This window comes from Phocoena sinus, chromosome 3 (genome assembly GCF_008692025.1).
Source record: "Phocoena sinus isolate mPhoSin1 chromosome 3, mPhoSin1.pri, whole genome shotgun sequence".
Taxonomy (NCBI): Eukaryota; Metazoa; Chordata; class Mammalia; order Artiodactyla; family Phocoenidae; genus Phocoena; species Phocoena sinus.
Window position 1 is genome coordinate 132,536,750 of NC_045765.1, and position 18,185 is coordinate 132,554,934.

At 36.5% G+C, this 18,185-nt stretch overlaps 1 protein-coding gene across 2 annotated transcripts in view; it reads right to left on the bottom strand.

Moving 5' to 3' along the window:
- Positions 1-18,185, bottom strand: part of NDUFS4 (NADH:ubiquinone oxidoreductase subunit S4) — a 121,911-nt gene that overhangs the window by 65,227 nt on the left and 38,499 nt on the right. For both annotated transcript variants that reach the window (XM_032628961.1, XM_032628962.1), the window contains exon 2: positions 4,550-4,628. In XM_032628961.1, the coding sequence (XP_032484852.1) occupies positions 4,550-4,628 (79 nt within the window). The remainder of the gene's footprint in view (positions 1-4,549; positions 4,629-18,185) is intronic.

The window sequence follows — 18,185 nt, forward strand, 5'->3', positions numbered from 1 at the left end:
AATGTCAAATGAATGAAATCACACAGTATGTACGTAGCCTTGGAGTCTGGCTTCTTATTAGCATAAAGCATGCTAATAAGCATGCTAATAAGAAGCATGTTCGTTCCTAATCAGTGTGCAGAAATCCACTGACAGAGTGTTTCCAGTTACTGGAATTATTAATAAAGCTATTAAAAATATTTACATGCAGGATTTTGTGTAAACATAGATTTCATTTCACTTCGGTAAATATTCAGAAGTGAGACTACTGGATTATATGATAAGCATATGTTTATAAAAAACTGCCACACTATTTTCCAAAATAGTTGTACCATTTTGCATTCCTATGAGAGTTCTAGTAGCTCTGCATCCTTGCTAGCATTTGGTATGGTCAGTTTTTTTAAGCCATTCAAATAAGTGTGTTGTGGGAGCTCACTGTAGTTTTAATATGCAATTTCATAATCACTAATGATGTTAAGCATCTTTTCATGCGTTTATTTCCCATCTGAGTATCTTCTGGGTAAAGTGTATGCTCATTTTTATTTAAGTTAATATCTTATTATTTAGTTATAAGTGATTTATTTTCAGATACATTTCCTTTATCAGATAACATGTTTGTCAAATATTTTCTCCCAATCTATGGCTTGTCTTTTCATTCTTTTAACAATGTCTTTCAAAGCAATTTGAAAGAAAATTTTATTTGTGAGCAAGTCCAACCTCATAATTTTTTAAAAAATAAATTATGCTTTGGTGTTATAGCTAAAAACTATTTATCCAAACCAAAGTTACAAAGATTTTCTCCTACATTTTCTTCTACAAGTTTTACAATTTTCAGTTTTATATTTCAGACTATGAGTTTACATCTAGGGCTTTGAGTTAATTCTTAAGTATAGTGCAAGGTATGAATGAAGTTTTTTGTTGTTTTTTGGTTTTTTGCATTTGGATATACAATTATTCCATCTTCATTTGTTTTGTGTATTTTTTTGATATATTTTTTTTAATTTTATTTATTTATTTTTGGCTGTGTTGGGTCTTTGTTTCTGTGCGAGGGCTTTCTCTAGTTGCAGCGAGCAGGGGCCACTCTTCATCGCGATCCACGGGCCTCTCACTATCGCGGCCTCTCTTGTTGCAGAGCACAGGCTCCAGATGCGCAGACTCAGTAGTTGTGGCGCACAGGCCCAGTTGCTCCGCGGCATGTGGGATCTTCCTAGACCAAGGCTCAAACCCGTGTCCCCTACATTGGCAGGCAGATTCTCAACCACTGCGCCACCAGGGAAGCCCCTTCATTTGTTTTAAAGACTATTTTTTTCTACATAAGAAACACCATTCTAATAATTATGACTGATCAGTGACATAAAGAGCAGCCTCAAAAGAAATGAGAATCAGCTGGAAATTTTTAAAACAGAAGTTTAAGAACCAGTTGTTCAGTCCAATAAAATAAAGGGCAGAACATTAAATTATCCTTCCAACTCTCACTCTATGAAGTCCCGAGAGGAGCATGTCTTAGGGAAGACTTACAGGTCTTCTTCCCTCATGTTCTCAACCCTCACCCTCCAGCAGTTCAGCTTTTATCTAGTTTATTACTAACTGAATTCCCACATCAGATTTCTCCTGAATAAAATGTTAAACAATTTTTTAGATGAAAAACAACCTGATGAAGTAATATAACTAGGTAACATCTAAAGTTATCCTTTGGTTTTAAATTCCTAAGATCCATTTTCTAAAACTAGAATAACCACTGAAATTGGTCCCCAACTAAGTTTAGTCCATATGCTTAATCACTGGGCTTTAATAGGTATACCTGTATTAATTTTTAAAATATATAACAGTGTTCAATAGAAATCATAATAGCTAGTTCCCTTACCTTCCAATTAAGATTCAAGCTTCTATCCAATTTCAGATACAAATATAACAGTAGTCTATAACAGTAGTGTTGAGTAATTAATAAAAATGGTATACTAAGTTAACAAATAGGTTTACCGTATATAATAGTGACATTAAAATGCTGTTTCCACATCTCCTTTTAAAACACGCATGAGGATTTACTTCACATTTTGAAATATTTTTATCATTAATGTTGATATATACATTTTTAGAATCATTTTTTGTTCAAAATGCAAGCATAATCAATTCCAATTGCTCAATATTTCTGGAAGTACCCTTCAGCCCCTGGTCTTGTCATTATGCTACTTATTAAACTCTCCATCCAACAGTGTGTAGGAACAAGACGACATGAAACCCCTACTGGCATTATGTTACCTATCTGATTACTTAATACTTTCATTTTAATATAAAACTAAATGAATGGCAAAAACTTAGGTTTGAAAATTACCTATGGGTTTCAGTTATCCATATTAAGTATCACTTCAAGAACTATGAATAAGGCTTCCCTGGTGGCGCAGTGGTTGAGGGTCCACCTGCCGATGCGGGGGACGTGGGTTCGTGCCCCAGTCCAGGGGGATCCCGCGTGCCGTGGAGCGGCTGGACCCGTGGACCATGGCTGCTGGGCCTGCGCGTCCAGAGCCTGTGCTCCGCAATGGGAGAGGCCACAGCAGTGAGAGGCCCGTGTACCACAAAAAAAAAAAAAAAAGAACTATGAATAATTATACATAAGACTTCAACTGATTTCAACTGGAATATCACACTGACATTTTGACTACTATACTTCAAGAAAGACATAACAAAGCTAGGGAAAATCTAAAAAGGGCAACAAAATTCATTAAAACTATACAACTGATTTTAGGGGATATCATTAAAAACACAAAATTCAAAGCAGCCTGTATACCTCTCTGGTATGCTTCATAGCACCTTTTTAGAGCAATAGATTGCTCTCTGACTTATTCATTTTGCAAACTGAATAGAAAGAAAAGAACTTACAAGTGCTACTAACAAACTCTCTAAAATTTGAAACTTTATTATAGAGAGTAAACCTCATAATACTGGAACAAGAAAGTAATCTCTTGGGGCTTAAAAGAGATGGTCATTGGAAAAGGTAAAATAATAGTACCTTCATTAATTAATGAACATGTGGCATGTGTAAATCCTCCTCCTCTCACACACACACCTGTCTCATTTCTCTTATACTTGACTAAGCAAGTGACATTTGGTTTTTTTGTTTGGTTTTTTGGGGGGGTTTTAGGCTGAGCCACGTGGCATGCAAGATCTTAGTTCCCCAACCAGGGACAGAACCTGGGCCCTCTACAGTAGAAGCATGGAGTCCTAACCACTGGACCATCAAGGAACTCCCAGCAAGTGACATCTGATTAACACTTGATGAACAGGTAGATGGTACCTGGATGAAGAGCTAGGGAATTGGTAAAAAGCAGCTGGGCATAATTAACTGAAATCTGAATGCCCTGAAGCAGGAAAGAAGAACAGCAAGTTCCAGGCTTGCTGTGGTTGAAGCACAGAGTGTAAAAGACAGAGGCACAAGATAAACTTAGAAAGATAGGAGTTAAATCACACAAGACCTCAAAGGCCATGATAGGATTTTAATGTTTACTCTCAGGTCAGTAAAAAACACCAAAGGATTTTACACAAAAGGATGACACAACCAGCATTTTAAAAAGACTATTCTGGTTATCTGTGGAAAGTGAATTAGAGGAAGATTAAAGTATCTATGGAGATCAATTAAGAAACAGGGCAGCAATCTAGGTGAAAAATGATGGTAGCCTTGACTAGGATGATGGCAAGGTCAGGAGGCAGATCTAAGAGATAATTTAAAGACAAAACCAAGCAGTCTTAGGCATAACCAGCCTTCCAAATTGTCTGTACTTGTCTATTTATTTATCTATTTATATCTTTAATGGTGCAAACAGAAACTTAAGTGTGACCCATTATTTAAATTATGTTTACAGGTTCAAAATTAAGTGACAAAAGAATGTACAATTAGAAAGGGAGTAGTCAAGAAACATACCCGTATATCTGATAATTGTAAACCAGATATAAAATGAAAAGCATGTTTATATGATTACACATTTTTACTAGAAGTCTTAGAAACTTTACAAAATTTATGCCATTGTACAATATAGGTATAAATAACAAGTTGCATCTAAAGTAACACCACACACTGAAAAATTCTATAAGTGACGATGACCAAAATTCTATCTGCTGCTGATTAACAGAAGAACCTTACTCATGCATTGTTAGTTGTAATCTCTCATGCATAATGCAGAAATAGGATGTGTGTGTGTACACACACATATATACACAAGTAAAAATTACAATAATTGGCTCCAGAAAAACCCAATATACTTAATTTTAGATAGTACTGGTAAGTTCTTACAACTTAAATAGGAGTGTAACTGAGAAAATTAAAAATAATATATTCATTATAAAAATATTGATTCCTACTTATAAATGCCACAAAAATGGAAGCCTTTTGTAATTTTAATGTTTGTATATATTTGTGTAAAATGCTTAACACAAATTATCTTTTTGTAATGATTATTTCTTCTTAAAATTTATATACACTTTTCCTAGAAGAACCCAGAACACCATCTGAAAAATCTGTTGTACAAAAATAACCCTGAAGGCAGAATCCTAGCAGTGTATAGTAGAGAATTCTTACCAATTTTTCATCAACCGTTATGAGTTGCGTGTCTCGAGTTTGGTCCTGTGCCAACCTCCATGTGGAAGTGCTCAGCGACCTGCAGTGAAAGACTTTAAGTTAAAAAGTGATCCATGCAATGAGAAAAGAGAGGCAGACAAATCTTACAGAAACCAGCTACTTTAACAGTATCTGTCTTATAAAACAAAAAGAATAGAAAGAAATAGAAGAGGGCACAAAAATCCTTTTTCTCCCCAATTAGTTCTGTCTGCTGAGTTTCTGGCAGACTCTCACTTGACAGTTCACAACAGGCTGTACTTTATGGCAGTCTATAGGCTCTCTGTCATAGAAGGGCCGCCAGTGACAAGAACTGTTCTGCTCTCTATGAATGCACACTGGCTAGTTTGTCATTACAAGGAAGAAAAATGCAAAGCTATATCAACACTTCTGGAATGCTGATTCCTAAATGATGGCATCAGAAAGAAAAAGAAAAATCTCCATCATATTCTTAATGGACTAAAGTAAAAGTTGTAGAATTTAATTACATAATGTTAACAAAAAGTTCCTTCACTCTAATTTCAAAACAAAAGTTTAAATAGGAATGATTTGCATCATTTAAACCAATGTTATTGGTTTAATCCTGTGACCCATTCACAGAATTGAATAAAGTCTGAATAGCTGAAATAGAAATATTAAGTCAGAAATAAAATCAGCACAGAATCTAACTCCTTTGTATTAGCATGGTCCCACTCTCACCCCAAGGAAATTATGAAAAGCTAACAGATTTTTTTTATTTCATGTACACACTGTAGTTTATACTAATGAATGCAATAGCCATCGATGATTGTGACAATTTAGTATTTTAGAATTTTCCAAAATATTAAACCATCCTATGTAGATTTCTCTTTAGAAAGTAAGTTAGTATACACAATTGACTTGAGTTTCCAAACCAATTGAATATAGAGTATTCAATTCTTTTATTTAATGCAATATAATCACCAATAATTCATGTAAAACTTCATACCAAATGTTCAACTTTCAACAGCTACATTGTACACAGCTTTATAGAAAATCTACCTACTAATAACATAAAGATAACTCATAATACAAAAGGCTTTGTTTCATGAACATATATTTTTTAAAAATATCAATTATTTCCCCTAATTAATACAATTCATTATCACTATAAATACCTTGCTCAGAAATATATCCACACAAAATACACCTACATGGATATTATTTTAAATTATTTATACAAACAGTTAAAATATATGTTCTAGTTGTTATAATACTAAAGAAGTATAATTAAGTACCTTTTAAAATCTATTTACTCTGGAAATCACTAAGAGCAATAATATAACAATAAGAACATTTTGAGTATTTATAAATAAATCCATATATTGCAAGAAAAAAGTGAGGCAATGATAAGGGAACTCAGGAAAACTTGAAATATTAGAAGTATTAGAAAATGCAGGGACTTCCCTTGTGGCCCAGTGGGTAAGAACCTGCCTTCCAATGCAGAGGACGCGGCTTCAATCCCTGGTCGGGGAACTAAGATCCCACATACCGCAGGGCAACTAAGCCCACACACCACAACTACTGAGCCCACGTGCTCTAGAGCCAGTGGGCCACAACTACTGAGTTCACACACCACAACTAGAGAGCCCACGCACCACAACTACTGAGCCTGCGTGCTCTAGAGCCCCCATGCCACACACACAGACCACGCACCACAACAAAAGATCCCTCATGCCACAACTAAGACCTGACACAGCCAAATAAATTAAATAAATATTTTAAAAGGAAAAGAAAATATAGCTATATTTCAAGAAAATGGAACTACCTAATTCCTCTAATGAATAGAAGTGTTAGATCAAAATAGTGGAAATTAGATTAAAACTCTGTAATCCACAAACTGTGTAATTTAAAATTATACAGTAGGTTTGATTGATTTAAACAATTTTCTTTTAAATTGTATGCTAAAATCTTATTGTACATTAGCTGTAACCCAAAGTAAATTTTTTAAAATGTTAAAGTATATATACTTTAATGGTAGACATATTTTAATAATTTTAGATTGATCTCCAACTAATCATAAGAATGAAGCTGTATGTCATTTTCTGTAAACAGATAACTATTATAAACAAATACACAGATGAAAAATTATGCTTATATTTTTATCAGCCTGTATGTAAAAGGCAACACAATAAAAGACAAAAGATGTTAAGTAAAATAATATTACCAGAAAAGTTAAAAATAAAAATAGGGCTTCCCTGGTGGCACAGTGGTTGGGAATCTGCCTGCCAATGCAGGGGACATGGGTTCAATCCCTGGTCTGGGAAGATCCCACATGCTGCGGAGCGGCTGGGCCTGTGAGCCATGGCCACTGAGCCTGCGCGTCCAGAGCCTGTGCTCCGCAATGGGAGAGGCCACAACAGTGAGAGGCCCGCGCGCCGCAACTGGAGAAAGCCCACGCACAGAAATGAAGACCTAACACAGCCAAATAAATAAATAAATAAATAATTTTTAAAAATAAAATAAAAATTTTTTGTAAGAAAAAGATAGGCTAGGGCTTCCCTGGTGGCGCAGTGGTTAAGAATCCGCCTGCCAATGCAGGGGACACGGGTTAGAGCCCTGGTCCGGGAAGATCCCACATGCCGCAGAGCAACAACGCCCATGTGCCACAACTGCTGAGCCCACGTGCCACAACTACTGAAGCCCGCGTGCCTAGGGCCCCTGCTCTGCAACAAGAGAAGCAACCGCAATGAGAAGCCCATGCACTGCAACGAAGAGTAGCCCCCACTCGCTACAACTAGAGAGAGCCCGCGCGCAGCAATGAAGACCCAACACAGCCAAAAATAAATAAATAAATTAAAAAAAAAAAAAAAAAGATAGGCTAGAATGCAAAGAAATTATAAGTAGAAATTCTTATTTATTATTTGAAACAATATATTCACATATAATTTATTTCAGAAAAATTTGCCTAAAAAACACACAATGTATATATGTATATGTATATATATGGGTTATATATATTAAGTCATGTGCCAAGTAGCTACTCCTGAAACACAGAGACAGCAATTCTTAAAAAACAAACCTCAGATGTGGAGAAAAATTTTCCTCCAATTCTAGATAGTTAAGGTAGCAACAGAGATCTACAGTCAATTACGAACACAGCATTTAATTAATTATACCTACAAAATATAATCTACAGTTAATTTTAGATTAAATATGAACTATATAGCAAATATCTTTTTGTTTATTAGCCTGTAAAGAACACCACAACAGTGAAGTGGAAGAAGTAAAGAAAATATTTTTAGTCATATTAGAGTATAAAAACGTTACTAAACAAAATATAAAACCTAGAAAGCATAAAGTAAAAAATGACAGAAGCTACTACAAAAAAACTCCTAAACCAAAATACGATAAATTAAGAATAAGACAGGTAGGGCTTCCCTGGTGGCGCAGTGGTTGAGAGTCCGCCTGCCGATGCAGGGGACACGGGTTCGTGCCCCGGTCCGGGAAGATCCCACATGCCACAGAGCGGCTGGGCCCGTGAGCCATGGCCGCTGAGCCTGTGCATCCGGAGCCTATGCTCCGCAACGGGAGAGGCCACAACAGTGAGAGGCCCACGTACCACAAAAAAAAAAAAAAAAAAAAAAAAAAAAAAGAATAAGGTAACAAACAAGGAATCTTTACAACACAAAACAGTAAAGGATCAATATCCAAAATAGGTAGGGAATTCTCTGGCGGTCCAATGGTTAGGATTCAGTGCTTTCACGGCTGGGGTCTCAGGTTTTATCCCACAAGATGCGCAACAGGGCTAAAAAAAAAAAAGTAAAAGAGCTCCTACAAATTGGTACATAGGAATAATGAGTTTCAAAGGAGGGAGTCAAACAAGAAAAAAACAACCCAATTACAAATGGGAAAAGAATTTGAAGCCACATTTATCTAAAGATCTACAAATAACCAATAAGCACATGAAAAGATGCTCAACATTACTAATCACTAGGGAAATGCAAGTCAAACCTACAATGAGATATCACTTCATACCCATTAGGATGGTTGGGAAAAAATAAGCATTGGTGGAATATGGAGAAATTGGAACCCTTCTGCATTGCTGGTGGGAATGTAAAATGCAGTTGCTGTGGAAAACAGTATGGCAATTCCTAAAAAAACTAAACAGAATTAACACGTGATCCAGCAATTCCACTTATGGGTACATACCCAAAATAACTGAAAGGAGGGACTCAAACAGATATTTGTAATATTCATAGCAGCATTATTAGCAACAGCCAACAGTCAAATATTAATAATCATATTTTATTGGGCCATGTATCATAATACTAGGAAGTTAAGTGTACATACAGAAATGACTAATGTGTAATGATTAGTAAATAAATGGTAATTTTATCTTGCTATTTAGTTCCCCTTTTTTTTTGGGCTGCATTGGGTCTTAGTTGGAGCACACGGGATCTTCATTGAGGCGTGCAGGATCTTTTGTCTCCACGCACGGGCTCGTCGTTATGGCACACAGGCTTCTCTCTAGTTGTGGTGCGCGGGTTTTCTCTTGTCTAGTTGCAGTGTGCAGGCTCCAGGGCGCATGGGCTCTGTAGTTTGCAGCACGTGGGCTCTCTCATTGAGGTGCATGAGCTCAGTAGTTGTGGCGCGCGAGCTTAGTTGCCCTGTGGCATGTGGGATCTTAATTCCCAGACCAGGGATCAAACCCATGTCCCCTGCATTAGAAGGTGGATTCTTTACCACTGGACCACCAGGGAGGTCCCTAGTACCCATTTTTGAGAAACTTAGAAATTTTGTTTGCTTCATGAACTTGCCTTGCTATCCACCCACTTGTTTTAACTGGTCTGTTCACATTTCCAAGTTTCTTAAGTGTCAATCTTAATTCTGAGCCCAAAGGGCTGTGACTGTTACTAATCAATTATTATTAGAGTATACAAACAATTTATTCTATTTAGTTTTTTTGTATAAGTTTCCTGTAAGACAATGAGGTATCCTGGAAATGGATATTAAGAGATATTATTTCTAACTCTGAATTTTACTACTTACTGTTGTGTCTATGAGCAAATCATTTAACGTCTCCGCATCTCGATTTCATTTTTGTAAATGTGTAAAATGAGGACTTGTTCCTCTCTTTTTTTCTACTGAAGAGTCTATGTGATTCTAATAAGTGGAACTGATTATAGTTCTAGTTTGTTTTAATAATCCCCTATGAAAATGCTATGGAATAACTACTCAACTCATAATCTGATTTTCTTTAAAAATCTAAGGAGTTACAACTTTCAAAAGCATATACACATTTGTTTATCCATTAATTTCATGATGAACATTTGGGTTGTTTCTGCTAAAGATATTCACGTGCAGTTTTTGTGAGGACATAAGTTTGCAACTCTTTGGGTAAATACCTAGGAACACAACTCATGGCTTATATGTTAAGACTATGCTTAGCTTTGTAAAAAACTGCCACACTGTCTCCCAAAGTGGGTGTTCCATTTTGCATTCCCACCAGCAATAAATGAGTCTTCCTGTTCTCTTCATTCTCACAAGTGTTTGGTGTTGTCAGTTTCTTGGATTTTACCTATTTTAATAGGTGTGTAGTGGCATCTCATTGTTTTAATTTTCAATTCCCTAATGACATATGATGTTGAGGCACCTTTTCATATGCTTATTTTCCATTTACATATCTTCTTTAGTGAGGTATCTGTTCAGATCTTTCGCCTATTTTTAAATTGAATTTTTTCTCCTTATTGTTGAATTTTGAATTCTTTGTATATTGTAGATAAAAATTATTTATCAGATGTGTTTCGCAAATATTGTCTCCAACTCTGTGCTTTTCTTTCTCTTAAAGTGTCTTTCAAAGAGCAGAAGCTTTTAATTTTAATGAAGTCCAACTCATCTATGTTTTTCTTTCATGGATGGTGTTTTTGATGTTGTATCTAAAAACTCAGCCCCAAACCAAGGTACCTAGATTGTCTCTTATGTTATGTTCTAGAAGTTTGATAGTTTTGCTTCTTACATTTAGATCCATGATCCATTTTGAGTTAATTTTCGTGAAAGGTGTAAGGTCAATGTGTAGATTCTTTTTTTTTTTTGGCATGTGGTTATGTTCCAGTTCCACTTATTAAAAAGATTATCTTTTCTCCACTGGATTGCCTTTGCTCCTCCCTCCAAGATCAGTTACCTATCTTTGACTAGTCTATTTCTGGACTATCAATTCTACCCATTGATTTATTTGCTGATCACTGTGTTGATTATTGCAGTTGTATACTAAATCTTGAAGTCAGTTAGTGTCAGTCCTCTTTGTTATCCTTCTTCACTATTATATTGAATATTTTGGGTCTTTTGCCTTCCAGTATATAATCAGTTTCTTGACATCCACAAAGTAGCTTGCTGGGGTTTTGATTGGAACTGTGCTGAATCTATACATCAAGTTGGGAGGAAATGACATTTTAACAATATTGAATCTTCCTATCCATGTATATTTATTAGGATCTTCTTTGATTTTTTTCATCAAAGTTTTGTGGTTTTCTACATAGACGTCTTACAAATACTTTTTTAATACTTCAAAATATACTCTTCAAAAAGTCTTAATGGTGAAAAGATAAAAAGAAATCATTTGCACTAAAAATAGTATCTGAATAAGAATCACATTGCTGACTCCAAGTACTAACACTATTCTCCTCCTGAAGCAAAGTAACTTTATCAACTAAGAATAGTAAAACTCCCATATTATTGTAGCAGTTTGAAAACATGGCTCCAAATTCCTTTGACACTCCTCCTTCCCATGAGGGGCTGGAGGTCTATGTTCTCTATTCCTAGAATCTAGTCCTGTGACACCTTGATCAATATAATACGGAAGTGAGGCTATGCGTATTTCCAGGCTCAGACCTTAAAAAACTAACAGTTTCCACTTCTTGTCTCTTAGAACATTGTTTCTTGGGATATTCTCTCTTGGAACCCAGCCACCATGTTGTGAGGAAGTCCAGCCTGCCCCACAAAAACCCATGTGAAGAGGAATCAACAGCCAATACCACTTTGCTAGCCAAGTGGGCAAGCTATTAGACATGAATCCTCTAGCCCAAGTTGAGCCATCCCAGCAGACACCACCTGCAGCAGAGATAAGCTTCCCTGCCAAGCCCTGCCCAAATTTCAGATTTCTGAGTAAAACAAATGACTGTTGCTGTTTCAAGCAAATGAATATTGGGGTACTTTGTGTTCAACTATAGATAACAAAAACATCCTTAAAAATAACTGAATATGGTTTTAAAAACATTAAAATTAAACCAGTAACTTCTAGGGACCAGTAATGATCTGCTGGACTTATAGACAAAGTAAAATTCCTAATCCTATAAAAATTATTAATGAATCAATGAATCCTCAGCCTTTTGACTAAAACCAATTATGCCTGTTGTCAATTTACTGCAAACAGAATTAACCCAAATTCACATTAAATCAGAAAGTGTTCAGTTCCATACTAAAACATAAGGAAATATTACTAAAAGTTCTAGCAGAAATAGTAAGATAATAATATATCCATATACTTTGTGCCACAATAACTATCTCAGGCTTAAAATATGTTGATATTTGGGTCAGTCACCTTCAAGTTGATGATCTTAAAGCTCTTCAAAATCTTGAATCTATAGAGAAAATTTAAACTGTCTTCATCATACTGTACTCACTAGATAGAAGCAAGAAAGAATGAATTGTTAACAGAAAAAATAAAAATGGGCCCTGGTGGCACAGCAGTTAAGAATCCACCTGCCAATGCAGGGGACACGAGTTCAAGTCCTGGTCCGGGAAGATCCCACATGCCATGGAGCAGCTAAGGCCATGTGCCACAACTACTGAGCCCACGTGCCACAACTACTGAAGCCCATGCACCTAGAGCCCGTGCTCCACAAGAGAAGCTACTATAATGAGAAGCCCTCACACCGCAACAAAGAGCAGCCCCCGCCTGCTGCAACTAGAGAAAGCCCGTGTGCAGCAATGAAGACCCAATGCAGCCTAAATAAATAAATAATTTTTTAAAAAGAAAAAAGATGGGAGGTCAGGAGACCACCTTAATATTCTGGGAAAATATGTAGAGTAAAAGGAAAGGCAAAGATCCTATAAATTTGGTTAATGCAGTGGAAATAACAGTGATGACAGTTTATAATCTATTCACAAATTAGTTACTTAATTCTAAATCAGATTTATTGCAATAATTTTTAATCTTTACATAAGTACTTAATATTATCTTAAAATGTTCAACTGGTCAAGTCAGTAAAAATTATAATATCCTGCTCATAGATATTTTCCCTTTCTTCTGAGCCAGGTAGAACTTGCAGCAGGATCTTACAGCTGTTGTGCCTCTGGACACAGCTCAAGCCAAAACCTTAAAGTAATCCTTTGAGAGTCATCCAACAGACTAAGGAGATTTGTGCAAGAGGGATAAGAGTAATTATGCTCACATACCAGACTTTGGAATGGAACTGAAGAGTAACAAGGAGGAGAATGTGGGCAAGGTTTCACAGGGTGGTAACAAAGAAACTGGAGGGCATGATGGAAAATGTAAAGGAGAAATATACCCAAGTTTATACCAATAGGATATCAAAATAAATATACATGAGCTTAAAACAAAGAGAATAAGAGATATAGGTGTCATGGTGATGATAATTATATTACAAAACACAACAAATATATGTGAAAAGTTCATATTTAGGAAGGTCAAATCATTGACCTACACTGGCCATTAAAGAATAACTTTACTGGTTTGGAACGCCTCAAAGGAAGGAATTGAGTTGCTGTACTTTATCATGTCTTGTAAATAACTGGAAGCTAATTTACCATAAGGATGTCAGTTTTTAGAAGATTTTTTTTTTTTTTTAATTTATTTTTATTTTTTTTGCGGTACGCGGGCCTCTCACTGTTGTGGCTTCTCCCGTTGCGGAGCACAGGCTCCGGACGCGCAGGCTCAGCGGCCATGGCTCACGGGCCCAGCTGCTCCGCGGCGTGTGGGATCTTCCCGGACCGGGGCACGATCCCGTGTCCCCTGCATCGGCAGGTGGACTCTCAACCACTGCGCCACCAGGGAAGCCCAGATGTCAGTTTTTAATCTACAAATTAAATATAATAATAATAAACTTCCTAGCAGAATTTTTATAAAATTAGATGATCCTTATCAGGAAGAAAAAATTCACAAAAATAACCAAGAAAATTTTGAAAAACAACTACAGGCATATCTCGGAGATATTACAGGTTCAGTTCCAGACTACTGCAATAAAGCAAATATAGCAAAAAAGCAAGTCACAAATGTTTTGGTTTCCCAGAGCATATAATAGTTATATTTATACTACACTGTGATCTATTAAGTGTGTAATAGCATTGTATCTTTTTTTTTAAAAGTACATACCTTTATTTTAAAATAACTTTATTGCTAAAAAATGCAACCATCATCTGAGCCTTCAGCAAATCATAATCTTTTTGCAATAGTAAATCAAAGATCACTGATCAGGCTTCCCTGGTGGCGCAGTGGTTGAGAGTCCGTCTGCCGATGCAGGGCACAGGGGTTCGTGCCCCAGTCCAGGAATATCCCACATGCCGCAGAGCAGCTGGGTCTGTGAGCCATGGCCGCTGAGCCTGCGCATCCGGAGCCTGTGCTCCGCAACAGGAGAGGCCACAACAGTGAGAGGTCCGCATACCGTAAAAAAAAATAAAATAAAATAAAATAAAATAATAAATTTACTTATTTTATTCATTTATTTTTGGCTGCATTGAGTCTTCGTTGCTACACGCGGGCTTTCTCCAGTTGCAGTAAGTGGGGGCCACTCTTCGTTGCAGTGCGCGGGCTTCTCATTGCCGTGGCTTCTCTTGTTGCAGAGCACGGGCTCTAGGCACGCGGGCTTCAGTAGTTGCAGCATGTGGGCTCAGTAGTTGTGGCTCACCGGCTCTAGAGCGCAGGCTCAGTAGTTGTGGCGCACCGGTTTAGTTGCTCCGCGGCATGTGGGATCTTCCCGAACCACGGCTTGAACCTGTATCCCCTGCGTTGGCAGGCAGATTCTTAACCACTGCACCACCAGGGAAGCTGTGAAAGACACTTTAAGGAATGAAAAGACAAGCACAGAGTGGGAGAAAACATTTGCAAAACACATATCTGATAAATAACTTTTATTTACAATATATAAAGAACTCTTAAAATTCCAACAATAAGAAAACCCAATCAAAAGGGAGCAAAAGACCTGAACAGACACCTCACCAAAGAAGATATATAGATGGCAAAAAAGCATATGAAAGTGCCTCAACATCATGTCATCAGGGAATTGAAAATGAAGACAAAAATGAGATGCCACTACATAGTAATTAGAATAACTAAAATCCAAAAAACTGACACCAAATACTGATAAGCATGTGGAGCAAGAAGACATCTCATTCACACTGGTAGGAATGCAAAATGGTATGCAGAGCCACTTTAGAAGACAGTTTGGCAGCTTTGTACCAAGCTAAACAGTCTCAACATACAATCCAGCAACTGTGTTACTAGGGTTTACCCAATTGAACTGAAATTATAAGTCCACACAAAATCTGCACAAGAATGTTTATCACAGCTTTATTCATAATTGCCCAAAACTGGAAACCACCAAGATGTCATCTTCAATAGGTAAACTGGTAAACTGTGGTAGAACCATACAATGGAATGTAATTTAGTAAGGAAAAGAAATGGTCTGGAGAAAATATTTGCAAACCACTTATGTGACAAGGTATATGCAAAATATATAGAGAACTAGTTAAACTCAACAACAAAACAACAACCAACTCAATTCAAAAATGAACAAAGGACTTAAATAGACATCTCTCCAAAGGAGGTATACAAATGACCAATAAGCACATGAAAAGATCTTCAATATCGCTAATTATGAAGGAAATGTAAATCAAAACCAAGAGATACTACATCTTACTCATTAGGATGGCAAAAGGAGCAAGGGAGGGAGAGAGGAAGAAAGGAGCAAGTATTGGCAAGGATATGGAGAAACTGAAACCACCAGTTAGAATGTAAAATGGTGGAGGTGTTATGGAAAACAGTATGACAATTCCTCAAAAAATTAAAAATAGAATTACCATATCATCAGGCAATTCTACTTTGGCTATTTAACCAAAATAATTGAAAGCAGGGACTCAAAGAGGTTTTTGTTCACCAGATGTTAATAGCAGCATTATTGACGGTAGCCAAAAAGTGAAAAAAATCAAGTGTCTACTGGTGGATAAATGGATTAAAAACAATGTGGTATATATGTACAATGAAATTTTATTCAGCCTTGAAAAGCAAGAAAACTCTGACATATGCTACAACAGGGATGAAACTTGAAGAAATGCTAAGTGAAATAAGCCAGTCAGAGAAGGACAAACAGTGCATGATTTCTACTCACATGAAGTACCGAAAGTAGTCAAATTCTTAGACAGAAAGTAGAATGGTGGGTACCAGGGGCTAGTGACACAGGATAATGGCAAGTTATTGTTTAACCAGTACAGAGTTTCAGTTTTGGAAGATGACAAAAAGTTCCAGGGCTATATGGTGGTGACGGTTTCACAATAATATGAATGTACTTAATGTCACTAAACTACACTTTAAAATGGTTCAAATGGTAAATTTTGTGTTATGTATATTTTACAATTAAAAACAAAAAGACTATGCCTTGTGAAGAAACTGCTGAACCCTGGTTTACACTACCAATAAAGAGAAACATACAAACAAAAGTTTGTCAAAGCCAAAGATGTATAGCTTTGCCTAGAGAAAGTCTCTCCATGTATGTATGCAGAAGTACTCTCTATGTATTAATCACTCATGTCTCTACAAATTTTTAGAAGACTAAATTGAAGCTGTTAAACCAACATACCACGGGGCCCACATGCCACGGAGCAGCTAGGCCCGTGAGCCATGGCCACTGAGCCTGTGCATAGGGAGCCTGCGCTCCGCAACGGGAGAGGCCACAACAGTAAGAGGCCCACGCACCGCCAAAAAAAAAAAAAAAAAAAAAGGACCAAAAATGTAGTTTTTTGTTTTTTGCGGTACGCGGGCCTCTCACTGTTGTGGCCTCTCCCGTTGCGGAGCACAGGCTCCAGACACGCAGGTTCCGCGGCATGTGGGATCCTCCCAGACTGGGGCACGAACCCGTGTCCCATGCAATGGTAGGCGGACTCTCAACCACTGTGCCACCAGGAAAGCCCCCATTTTTGGTCTTTAAGGTCAACATGATTTATTTACTTGTGCCTCCAAAGCTCAGAAGGGGTCAAAAAGTCGTTATATGATTTGCTTCACACCACCTTTAATGCTACTGCTTCATCATAGACAGCCCATCTAACTTTTTTTTAAAAAGGCTATGTATTAAAAAAAAAAAAAAAGGCTATGTATTTTATATTCATTTATCTTCACTTTGAACTATTCGAACTTGTTGCTTATTTGCTTCAATTTAAGAATCTTTACTTTAAAACTTTTAACTACTATAAAACGATCAGGGATTGGTTTGAATCGTATGTAGAAATAACACATGATAGTTGAACAACACAGCATTCATTATCTAGCAATGTTACACCAAAGAGAAAGCTAGTTGGTAGGTATTGCTTACTCTTCAATTCAAAGATGGAGTGTATGTCCATCAGGAAATCTGGTACACTTAGGCACACTATTTCTTAAAGGCTGATGATTACATGATTAAGAATAATTACAAATACATTGAGAAGAAAAAAAATCACTAACATTCATATTCGTTTCATTTTTTTAAGTGAAAAATGGTCACATAGTGACTTCAGAGTTGGTCAGAGCCATGTTAAAATTCCGTATATGCCACTGAAGAGCAAAACAATCCTGAACAAATTACTTCACAACTCTGCACTTCAATTTCCTCATCTGCGAAAATAAGGATAATAATACCTCACAGGATGACTGTCAGAATTAAATAACATGTTAAATAATTGACATGGAGGGCCTGGTGTAGAAAGAAATAAATCTTCTTTCCTTTCCCTCCAATAACAAATAAAACCAGTTCATTTAGTGGCAAGAGAGGAAAAGGAACCCTACAAAGGATTATTAACAAACACATATTTCCCAGATTTTCTCTAAGAAATGTAAACAGCTAACTTCTTTTTCTGTCTAATTAACCACAAAATACTACAAAATCCATTACTCTATTTCTGTCCTTATTCCCTCTCAGCTGGACTAATACATCCAACACTTAACTGGCCTCCCTGACTCTAGTCTTATCTTCCTTAAAGGCGTCTTCCACATCATCAGTGAATTACATCCTATCATGCCACTCCTTTGCTTAAAATCCTTCATTGACTGGTAGTAGTTTACTTTTAAAAATGGAAGTATTTAACGATGGAGTACCACGATATTTATAATTTACTTTCAAATAGATTAGATAATAAAGACTATATGTGTATGTGCATTTTGCTCATATACATATATACGTACATATAATCATACATGTATTTTTCTTATCTATATACATATAATACATAAATGCAAAATGAGCAAAAAACAGCAAAATATTTACAATGTTAAATTTATGTGGTGGGTTTATGGATTCATTATACTCTCTTGCATGTGTGAAGATTTTTATAAAAAGTTGTAAAATTGAAAACAAAATGGAAATTATTATATTAC